At 32.5% G+C, this 12,597-nt stretch overlaps 1 protein-coding gene across 48 annotated transcripts in view; it reads right to left on the bottom strand.

Annotated features, from left to right (window-relative positions):
* Positions 1 to 324: 324 nt before the first annotated feature.
* The window catches only part of ADGRL3 (adhesion G protein-coupled receptor L3), an 873,550-nt gene continuing 861,277 nt past the window's right edge, over positions 325 to 12,597 (bottom strand). For 20 of the 48 annotated variants that reach the window (XM_050789811.1, XM_050789819.1, XM_050789816.1 and 17 more), the window contains one exon: positions 325 to 8,562. In XM_050789811.1, coding sequence (XP_050645768.1) covers positions 7,763 to 8,562 — 800 coding nt within the window. In that variant the 3' untranslated portion in view covers positions 325 to 7,762. Of the gene's footprint in view, positions 8,563 to 10,471; positions 10,524 to 12,597 lie in introns of all 48 variants that reach the window. The other 28 variants (XM_050789802.1, XM_050789801.1, XM_050789818.1 and 25 more) reach the window with 3 other exon arrangements.

The raw sequence follows: 12,597 nt of genomic DNA, 5'->3' as shown, positions 1-12,597 counted from the left end.
AGTAGATATAAGACTAAATTTGATTATATCTCATTAATGGCAAATTTCAAGGTCAAACAGTAAATTCTTAATTTAACTTTCTATCTTTCTGGAAGAGAAAAATTGCCTTACAGACGCCTCTGGTGGCAGCAGTTCTCTGAAAACAAAAGTTAAAAAGGTCTTTCATTATATTTTCAATGCATGAAGGGGAGGGTGGCAGGGTGTGAGGTAGTGGACATAGGAAATATATTAGGAACCCATGTTTCAGTTATTATCCTGAAATTTGAAACACTATCCCAAAATCAAAGTTTTGGTAATACCATATAATAACAGTAACTACATCACTTCTTGTTTACTGATATTTTTATTGAGGTTTGTAGCTGATGACTTTACATGTGATTGTACAGAGCATTTAAGGAAAAAAAAAAAAAGGATGTAAAGGTTGTACAAGGGAAATATCCAATAGCTTGAAATCTGGTAGGTGTATATGAAAAGAATAACGCCATGTGTAAATATATGAGGATCCTAGGAGACCAAAGCCACAATAGCTATACTTGTTTCTAAAAAGTGAGTTTTCTTATCAACAAGGAATAGGACAATTAGTTGTTAGTTTTAAAAATAAACTACTGTTTTTTAGAAAGACATATTTTGAATTAGATTTAATGCTTGGCAAGGCGGAAAACAGTATGGAAAAACTTCCAAGTTATCCATCCACTTCCAATGCATTCGCAGAAATCAAATGAAGGCAAATCAACCTGACTCTACAAATCTTGATTTTCTAGTTCACAGGCAAAGGTCAGCGTTAAAATATACAAACAAGTGATACTTTATAAATGAACACATTCTGATTATCTGTAGTTGTTTCAAGACATATCAGTTTTTATTACTTAGGGTGATGAAGGAAATCCTTATTCTCAAATGAGACATGAAAACCAAATTTGAATGTTTTTTCTCATTTTTATTGATTCAAAATGTCATTCAATATGTAAACCAGTTTGACAACTTGAAATTCAGGGCATTAAAAAAATACTCCAGAGGACTAGGCACTGATTAGTCTAAGAATATACTCTGTCCTAGTCACTGTATCCTGAGTTCCAACCCCAAAGACTTCTACCTACTGCTAAAGCATTGAAGATACTGACTTAACTTTGCCAAACATCTTTTGATAACAATCAATATATTTCATTTTGAAGTCAGGATCATTTTGCCTGTTTTACATTCAGAAGAAACACAGGGATTTTTAAACTTAGAAAGCTATTTTAGGTCTTGGTTTTAAACATATTTCCTTGCCAATTTAGCATGAATTTTTGTAGTCTTGGATCATTGAGATGAACTTAACTCCTTTAAGATTTAAAATCCTCTGATTTTGAACTAATTGTAAATCTTTTGTAACCTCATCTATAGATCAAAGAGTGGAGCATCATCATTTAAAAATTATTCAATCTGAATGGCCATGTTTAAATTGTATAGTTAGAAGCCTGCTTTACTTTCCTCTTCTTTCAAACTCTTTCCTTTAGTATTCTAGAATGAAAGGAGCATTGGGAATACTTTTAGGTGCATTTGGATTATGGAGTACTTTGATAACCCACCATATACAACTGTATGTAGAATTTTATGAATTGACTACAATAATTAAAGGCAGAGAACTTGAGAGTAATATTTGGAGCAGAGTAGTTATTTGTTCAGTCTCAATGTAATATTCATATATATAATAATAAATTATTCTATAGTATGAATATTGCTTGGTTATGAATTATTTTGTACAATGTACATAATTCTAATATAATATTAATTTCATATGTATTAGAGAGATTCATAATAGAGCTCTAAATGGTACAAAGCTACTAAAAGCATTAGCTCTGTTGGTGTTGAATAGAGTCAGCAGATTAGAGAGTGAAGATGAATTGAGACAAAATACTTATATTTAAGAAACATTTATAAAATATTGATGTTTCCTTGAGACAAGGTATAGCTAGATAAGAAATATCTCAAGAGTGTTTAAAGTATTTATTGTTTCCTGTGGAATTAGCAGAATATCAGAATATAAGAAACTCCAATTTTACTTTTTGGAATACACCTGTAACATTTGGCATAGTCTATAAGATTTTTATCACTGCAAACGACTTCATTATTCTTTCCTGGGAAACTTTTCTCTGTAACTCTAGTTTAGGTCCTGTCACCTCACCATAAGTTTGCTAACTTGGTTGGTTTCTGCTCTTCTGTTGTTCATATTGTAGTTGAAGAGACTTGTTTACCCCAATAGAGATTTGTTCATGTATAGTCATTCTTGATTTTTTCACATAAGTCAAAGTTCTTTCACAATTCTTCTTAAAAATTAGTTTGCATTTACCTTTGAAATACTCTAATGGGACACAAATCATCAAATGAGAACAATGCTCTTGACACACTACTAAGAGAAAAAGAAACATCAAAACTTAGCTGAAATCAAGACATTTGAATAGTAACTTAGAGGTGCTAGATGTGAAAGAAATGCTGACTTTAATTTTTTTTTTCAAATAAAGAAGGGATAGCAATATCTTTCAATGACATTATGCAAAACTATATTAACTACCTGTTTTATTGCAGAAATCACGAAGTTTTAAATATCGTAAACAAGCTATTTCTTCTGCAGGCTGTAAATAAGTGGAATCAGAGTGTGTTAGTATGTGTACAGGTGAAACTTTCTCTTTTAAACCAAAGAGAGTGTAATCAGTGTTAATTAGTAAATAAGAAAGTTTCTTCTTATGGCCTAATCAGGAAAGAAGCAACTACCAACACATTTAAGTTCTGCTAGCCTAAAGATGAAAATTTAGTTGTTTAATATTCTTCAGATATTATAAAGAACATATTTGCTGATTACAAAATTAAATTTAATGTTGGGATCCATTGAATATATTTTATGAACTCAAAAAAGCTTCTTATGTAAAATCCATTTGCACAATAATGCTTCCATAATCTATTGTGCAATGTTGTTGCTTTGCTTTTGTGCCTCCATCTTCCTAATTTAATGATGTGCAGAAATCTAACATAAGCTATATTGAAAGCATTACTTAGAAATGCATAGTAATTGTTTATGTGGTAAGTTAAAATTATGAATCACTAGAAATGAACTAATTAAATTTCAACACCTTGGTCTACAATATACTGGGAAGTTCATATATATTGTTATTTTATCTCAAAAATTTTCTTAGAGAAGAAAGGGATATTCATGACAATATCTTCAGATCTGCTCAAAACTAAAAAATTAAGACTTTGAGTTTTTGGTTTTTTCACTCTCTAAATGAATTGACATGCATTGTAGTTCTGTAGTGTTTTTTCCCCTCCACAATACATCACAGGCTAAGTGCTGTGGCTCAAACCTGTAATCACGGCTACTCAGGAGGCTGAGACAGGAGGATCACTTGAGACCAAGAGTCTGAGGCTGCAGTGAGCTGGGATTGTGCCACTGCCCTTCAGTCTTTGTGACAGAGCAAGACCCCATCTCTTTAATACAGCAGAAAAATCCAAGCAGTAGCACTTTGGTACAGTACTGATAGACAAATTATAAACACAGATTGTTTCTTCATTATTAGGGGATGATATAGATTAGTCTGGAGTTGATCTTTAGACAACTCATAAACTATTTTTCCTCTCCCTTTTGGTCTTTACAGTAATGTAGAAAGTCAGTCAAAGTTTTTAATGTCATTCCTTAAAGTAAGCAAGCTTGACAATAACATTTCAACATGTGTTGGGGATCCAGGGAAGCTGAAGACAATGCCTAAAATTAAATATGTGGGTCCTTTATAAATGTTACTAATTCCCTTATATGTTTATATCTATTATGAAAAGTTTTGTCATACCAATCAATATTGATAAAAATCTTAAACCTAAATCTTAAAGATCCTTTCCTTAATATGTCAACATTTTTAGTTATGATGGATATTTTAAAATACAGATGATAAACTACATCTTAATTTAGAGGCATTGTGAATTATTTTTTTACAGGAAGTTAAGGATATTTCCCTTACCTGCTTTTTATTAATGTATTTTCCTGATTATTGTTACTTCAAGATAATTGTTCTGTCAGTTCGTTTTTGTTATCATAATTATTTTAACACAGTAATTTATTATTCAACTTCAGTGTGTTTAATTATAATATAGTGGAAACAGGAAGGGATGCCCATAAAATTTAATTCCAACCAATTTCTCCTTCACCAAATTTGGACTTTGCCACAAATATTTATCAATTAGGAACAGGGGCTGTGCAACAATCCATCAGCTTCAGAATTAACTGAACATGAGGTCCATTAGCTAGTGTCCCTGATAAAATATCATGTGAACTAGACTTCAAAGAGGAAAAACAACCAAGTCTAAAAATGTTACAAAAATATTATTTGACAAGAAAGTAAACATTTGTTTGTTTCAGTGGCATAAGTTTTACTTCTAACTGGCTAAATAAGCTGTATTATAGCTCTATAGTATATCTGTTTGATGGAAATTCACTTCTTACTGGAAAGTCAGATGAACACATAAAAATATACAGATAAGCAGATCATAAATGTCTCAGGATATTAAAAAAATTGAGTCACAAAAGATGGTAGAAAAAAGAAAAATTTAAAAATCATTAATCATCAACAGCTCTATAAGAAAATGTATATGAAGAAGATTCAAGTTCAGGAATTCAACCCTTGCTAGTGTAAACAGGGCAAAATGAATACATTAGATATATGCAAATTTCTATTGAAATGTATGTAAAATTAGTTTCTTTATCCAATTTAATTTTTTATTATGGTTACATAAAACTTGCAGGGGAAATCTCTCTCTGTTATAATCTTTGGGATCTTAAGTCTCTCTGAAAGCATGCCATTTATGATGTATAGAGTTCAAAAATCTCACTCTTTTTTCTTGATGCAAGAGCGTGGTAGTAACTTTATATGCTGAATGTTCTTCTGCACCAGTTCATGTATTCAAGTGATCTTTCTTCAACTTGGTCTATGTAGAGCTTGAGAGGCTACCTGCTTCAATTTTCCATATAGAAACACAAAAATAATGGGCAGGGAGGTAGCAATGTCAGAAAATCAGCAAGCTGAATTGAGGTAGTTTCCCCATTTTTCTGTGAAACCAGCTTCTTACTGACAGAGATACTTTCATGTAGGTTACTGTTTGACAAAACAAGCATAAGTGCTCATAATCCACAGACCACATTTGTGTTTCTGAAGTTACCATAAACACATCTAAAAAGGATTCTTTTATTGCCAAATGTATTCTACGTATCAGGTGGGTTAAACGCCTTGGACGTGCTAATATTGCCATAGTGTGGTGTGAGAAAACCGAATTACCATTAATGCTTGTCATTCTCCTCCAACATAAAATCTGTAGACTTAAAAAATATTCATGCCAATTGACTAAAAAGGAATGATACATAAAATATTTTGAGGTGATGTGAAGGTTATGATGCACTCTGGCCTAGCAGAAATTTTTTTGTCATGTATTTATAAACTATATACAGATTATTGGCCATTCTCTAAACTTGGTTTAAGATAGTCATTTATAGATGGATAGTGTTTAGATTTTTGAAAAAGGAAACCCCAAGATAAAACACGCCACAGGAGAAATTATAATTTGGCAGATTCCGTTTAGCTTTGCCGTAACAGGGGATCTGTACCTGGACACTGCTATAAAGGATCTGCAGTAATGAGAGATCTAGAAAATTTCTTGGAAAGAACTTCTTTATCTTTTCCTATTTCCATCACATAGAATAAGAAAAAAACACAATAAAAGTCTTATTATATCTTTATAAAATGAATATTCTCTTTGCAGCTTTTAGCAAATTCAGGAAATTTGAATTTCTAACATCAAAATGGAATGTACAAAGGAGGAAAAAAATATGACTCACCCAGACCCCAAATTTGATATTTATATCTCTGATTGAATCTATTTTTAAAGGTAAGCATAGTGACTGCACCTGGTTTTAGATAGTAAATAGTAACATATATGTTAACCTGCTCAAAATTAAGTGATGCATCTGATTTCAGCCAAAATAAACATGCCCATTCCATTTTTCTGGTTTACTTTGTCTGCAAACCTGTAAGATTTTGTGCTTAGCTTATTCATCTAGGCAGAGTGATTTCTTTTGCATGGCTCATTTGGGCCATGGAGGATTAGCAAAGTTTATGTATTGAAAACAGAAGGAAAGAAAGGCGAGAAAAATAAAAAGACTAATTAATCATATAGTACATACATCAATACAATATCTTCTAAATCTCAATCAGTTGTTTATTGGTTGGCAAACAAGTTTCACTTTTACAACAAATATTAGTAATGAGGTCATCCAACTTTGAGACCATACAAAATGGATCATAAATTAAAAAAAAAAATTATATGTGCTGCTAATTTACCTTTTGTATTCCTACATTACTCAAAATCCTGTCAAATAAATAAATTTTCCTGTTAATAAACAGAAGACTTTTTTTAAAAAAATCACTTCAAAATAATTTGACCTTTCAATTCTTACTATGAGGGAGTGAATTTCCTCTAAAAATCGGTAGTGCAGGTGCCCACTTGGGGATCAGACTGAGCATTCAGCACTTTAATGCCTATGGAAAACCGTTTTCACATGCAGAAGTCCCACTAGTTCTATAGACACCTTTTGACTTCTAGAATCATAGCTAGTGTCCTGGTGATGAACTGCTTGCCAAATATGCTTTGCATTACAACAGATGTGCCCTGTAAACATAAAAGTTTGTCCTGCTCTAGTTTGCAAAAAACACTGTTGGAAATATCCTGACTGCATAAAGATATATAGTGAGGGAAGGAAGTCTAATTTTATTTATTTTATTTTTTTGTAAAAAATAATTTGTTTGCATTACTAGAAAATGATTCTTATAAAGTGATAGTTTCATTTATTTATTTTTTGCCAGGCGAAGTTTTAAAGGAAAAAAAGGCGAAAAAGAAAAAAAGAAAGAAAACGAAGAAAGAGAAGAAAGGAAGGAAACTTTGCTCTCTTACTGGTAGACAAACTTGCAAGACCAGCACAAAAGAAAAAGAAATTTTTTTTTTTTCTACTACATTAACAGGACTCAAATTCTGGAAGAACAGAAAGCAGACTATATGTGCAATGCTAGTATCTGTACATTACATAGAAATTGTTCAGCTTTTTTCTGCCATTAGTTTTATCATCAGTTAATACAGCAAATCATAAAATATGCATTTAGCATATAATTCTAGAATTCCCCTCCATTTCATTATTAATTTTGTTGTTTTATTTTGTTTTCCACAGCTATTGCAGTTGTGGTGAATTCAGGCTGTGAGTGACCGAAAACCCTATGTGATACAGTTTTGCTTTGCTTTTATGTTTGCTTGTGCAGCACTCCAATCTAGATGCAGCATTGTTACTAGTTTCAGACAACTGTTCTGGCCTTTTAAAAAGCAGGTCCTTGTAATTTTAGTAACAGAGCATCAGAGATGTTAAAACAGACACAACGTAATTCAACAAGGCCACAATGAGTGCCATTTTCTTCATATCTTGTTCATTAACATAATGAAGTCTCCATCTGAAGGGGAAAGGACAAGAAAGGATGGGGTACAGGAGAATTTTAGCAGTTATCTTTCTCCCCTGGGCTGACCTAAAAATCCCATTTAAAAAAAAAAAAAAAAAAAAAAAAAAAGTCTGAGAGTTTGTGTTTGTCTTTTGAGGACAGCATAAAGATTTAGGAGTACACACATTATTACCACTGCTTATATCAACTCAGAACAGTCAACAAGATGTTAGCAGTTTTGTTGGTTTCAATTTCTGTCTCATCTTCTATAGACTAGTGACCAAATGAGCAGGTCCTTTTGAACTTCCCTCGGGAGGGGTCCCATCTTTGTTTGGAGGAACTATAAATCCATCACTGCTGCCGCGACCTAGCTGGTAGTAAGTATGCAGCTGATGGACGTGGTTTCTGGAGCCTAGGTTTGGCATGCTTTTGTAGTAAACATCTTCGGCATCACCACATTTGGCCGGTGGGGGTTCGGTCTGGGTGCTGGTGGTAACACTCTCTGTGGCGGCCACACCAGCCAGTGTCGGCATGCTGGTATAGAGAGAGTCTCTATGGGGTGACTGGAGATCTTCTGTGTGCTCGTTGGTTAGCAAAGGGAAAAAGCTCTCACTGTGGTCTTGGGGGATCCGCCTTCTGGTATAGTGGTGTGGCTGGTGGTTCTCGGTGGAGTATACTCTTGGGGGCAGCAAAGGAGCATCAGATTCCTCATGAATGAGTTCCAGGCCCAAACTCTCCTCGTGGTTAAACGAGGAGGCATCATCCAGGACAATGGCATCTTCTTCCCTTCCACTGCCAAGGTTATTCACCAGCTTGTTCATTAGATTCCTGTTCTGTTCGCTGGAGCGCTCGTGGTTGTTCAGGTAAGAAGGGATATAGTTGGAAGTGAGTTCCTTCAGAATCTTTTTCTCTAAGGCGGTCTCGTTATGGTTATAGCCACGGTCTATGATTTGCACACAGTTGCTCAGGTATTCGCCGCTGGCAATGCTGTAACTATTGCCATGGTTACCATTCAGTGGTAGAGTATCCATGACACTTGTATCCCTGGCATTGTTCAGAAGCCCCTCTGAAAAAGATTACAAGATACTATGACATTTATATCCAACAAGTCATAGAACACACACACAAACACAGAAGCAAAAACATTCATCGACTATGAAATATGTATAAATTGCTAGCATTTACTTAAGTATAAAATGTTTGGAAGGAAACCTAAAATATTATTAAATCTATATATGTGTATAATTGGACCAGTGATTGAAATCATATAAATGGGAAAATCATATTTAAAGTAGATCTTTAAAAGAATTTTTAAAAACCTATAAATTATCAATTTGCAATTGCCACACAAACATTGGCTGACATTATTTGAAGTATATTTGGTTATAACTTGACGAAATAACACAAAATTTTGGTATAGTCATTCATAGCTTTCAATTTATACACATCAAAGTCAGTTAAATAATTCATTACCTTTAATTTTACATATTGTCTTAACATCAAAATAGGTATAATATTAACATAATTCATGTGTGGTACTTTGAATATACTGGTCAAAAGTAAAAGCAATAAGCAGTGTCTAATAAATTGATACTTAATTTTGTAAGACTAAAAATAATCCCTACATAGAAAACCACAAAAGGATTATGTTAAATTTGTCAGAATGATGAGGTCATGAGGTAATGTTTAGTCAGATAAATGGCACGTCAAAAGAACTGACACCTAGGAATTTTCAAAACAAAAGTATTTGGATTTACTTTCCAATTTTTTTTTCTGCTATAAGGACTTTGGCTGTTATTGTATGCTATGTTATTGTATACTATCCCATCAGAGATTTTTTTTAGGGTCATTAGGTAATACTACAAAAGAATGTGGAAAGACACAGGTATCTGGTGCCTGAAAACATTGTGTCAGTATTAATGTTACCACTGTGTAATGAATGATGGATTTGTGTGCATGTTAAAGTTTGGGTTTAAAAGAGGATAAACATTTTATTCTGGTAAGAAACAGCTGCAGTGAAATAAATCTGACCACATATTTCTTCAAGGTTTTTGCCTTCCCTTGAACGAACAGAAATCCGAGAATCTATAGTAGTTTCATAAATCACTTCAAATGCAACCACAAAATGAAAAAAACACATTTAACCAATACTGGTAAATAAGAAAGGGTGTTTATTTACAGAAAAATTAATTGGAGAATTCTATTAAACTTCTTAATATATTGGTAACTTGTGAAAATACAGCATTCATTCTATATCTGTGATGCAGTTATTTATCAAAACCCAACTAGTTTCATTACTGGTTTAAATTATGTGTTTCAAATATGTCAATTTTTATTTGGACTCCTGATGCATACTGTGTATTCAACTAGGACAGTTTCCAAAATTAGCAATGCATAAATTGTATTAATAAGCAGCCATCACAGACATAGGGTGAAGCAATTTATTTTCATTTTATATCTTGTAGACAAATCCACAATGTTAAGAAAAAATAAAAGTAAATGCTTCTTAAAGGGCTGTATGTGATGGGTGATAGCTTTTGCAGAAGCTGCTATGGTATGCTTGATGGCTATGGTTGGATGGCTGATGCATTGAAACACGTGTTTATTATTTCGGTTTATCAATGCATTAGGTAAGGGCTGAAAACAGCCATAGTAAAATAAAGTGGATATGTTGCACGTGACACATTTTTATGATGGAATGTACTAATAAAAATTAAAAGTTTATGAATTACTTAGCAAAAATAAATGCTTAATTTAAAAACAATTTAACTCACACAAACATTACATGAAACTTAACAACTATGTTGATTATGTGACAATAAAAGAATCAGACAACAAAAGCGTCTAATCTCTATTAACATATATTTATATAAGTTGATTCATAGGCTTTTTAGTTTTTAAATTGTGAGATGAACTGTTTTTAATAACTACATCATCTATATGTGATGCAATAAAAGTGAACTAAAAAAAATTACATTTGATATGCAATGTTTAGCTTTACTCCCATACTTGTCTCTCTGTAGGGCTCTAAACGACAGCATGAAGAAAAGGAAAGAAAAAACAACAAGTAAGCTTACAGCGACAGTAGAAGAAACATGAGTAAAAAGCAAATTGATGATATGCAGAAAAAAGAGTCAAAGGAAATAATTTCCACTGCCCCAAAATTCATGAGTCTGGGTTACATGATTTCTCATAATTAAAAATACTGAAATGTTAGTCAGAAAACAAGAAATCCCCCTTAACACATGCTAATATACTGAGTCTTTTAAAAAGTGTTTCCACCGTTTGTAAATTTCAAACAAATACACACTTAAGATTATCACATAAACCAAGGAGAGTAAAAATTTGAGGGCAGACCATGACTATTTTCACCAATATATTTCAATGTCACATATGTGTGTGTATGTTAGAGTATACCTGCTTCAAGGAATGTTATTTAATTTTAAATTTTTTCGGTAAAAGTATAAATAAAATCTGAAGCTTTTATACACAGAGAAACCAGAGTTGAAGACTTTCATAATTGTGTTCATTTTTTCCCGCCTTCTGTATCTTCTCTTTTCCTGCACAAAAGTTATTTCCCTATTTTATATATATGAATTTTTAAAATCAGTTTTAAATAAAAACTGATCAACATTGTCATTTTTGGAACTCATATTCAAAGGTTGTGTAATTATGGAGGAAAAAAGATTAAATGTATTTATTATTCTGAATACAGAAAATGTGAGAGGGGAAAAACGCAACCAACAATATTAGGTTTTCTTCTGGATTGTTGCACAATTGTATGTGATCAAACATTTTGAGACTTGATCCTTTAAACAACAATCCTGTCCAAATTATTTTTTAAGGGAAAAAACCTCTTAACCAAGTTAACAGAGTTGTTCTTGCTGATTTTGTCTACAAAAAGACTAAAGTATCATAAAATAAAAACCAGCAAATTCACTGGGCCAGATCATTGCAAAGGGTTCTATCTTATTATAATTTAGTGATAGTTTAAAGAGACAGTTTTGGTACTTTAAAGGTTGATTTGCTTCTCAGAAAAAGATCAACAACATTTCAAAATGCAAAGGAAATCTCTTTTAAAGTTTCAAAAGAGTTTAAGAGTAAGAATTTGAAAGGAAGGGCCAAGCCAGTATATCAAGAGATGTAAATGCTTGGAGGCTCATTATGGCTCATTCCTTAAATGAAAACATTTTAGAACTGGAAAACACATGAGAAATCACTGAAGTTCAATTCCTACTTTTCAGAGAAGAGGAGACTGCAGCCCAGAGGGGCTGAGCCTTTATCTAACACCACACCCTGCTAATATGGCAGAACTGGGATCAGAAAAAAGTCTTCGAGACTTCTTCCAATTCTGTCTAGCTTCAATCTCCTTCACTTCACATCTGCCTTAGGCTTTGAATACTATCACAGAAAATCTATTTATATACATTCTAAAATGATCTTGTATTCTTACCAACTGTAATATATTCTTCACTATATTCCATTCTAGGACTATGTTTCTTTAAAGTTTTAGAATTGAATTAAATTACTTTAAAATGTAAATTATTTTAGTAAAATCATGACTTCCTCTCTAAATTATGTTTTGTTGACAGGTTTTTGTATAATGAGATTTATCTTTACAAAAATTAAATTCCTAATACTGACAAGAAGATAATGGTCCTAATACTGACAAGAAGTACTCAGCATGAAATTTAAAACATTTCCAGATAGACTCTGAATTCAATGTAATAAAAGTATATTATTCATCTTCATTTCTAATTCTGTATGCTTCAGTGACACAATAAACACATCTTTACATATTTTAAATAAATGGTGTTACAACCAAGAATAGATACTTTAAATCAGAATGCTTCTATGCTTGGATAGCATTGGTGCAACTGAACCAGAGGACCCACAGAATAGAACCAAGTGGTAATTCAATATAAACCACTCCAGTACATACCGAGCCACCTATATTTCATGTAAGATTTCACCTTGCCAGTAAGAATATAAGTGCATTCATCTGAAAGCATAAGATTAGTAGCAATATGACAATCACCAAGATTTATTTTTGGTCAGTGGTAAAAAAGAATTATTTTAAGCACTACCATAGTTTCTTAAC

The sequence above is a fragment of the Macaca thibetana genome, chromosome 5, assembly GCF_024542745.1.
Source record: "Macaca thibetana thibetana isolate TM-01 chromosome 5, ASM2454274v1, whole genome shotgun sequence".
NCBI lineage: Eukaryota > Metazoa > Chordata > Mammalia > Primates > Cercopithecidae > Macaca > Macaca thibetana.
Note: the sequence above shows the minus strand (reverse complement) of the source record. Positions and strands in the feature narration are given on the sequence as shown.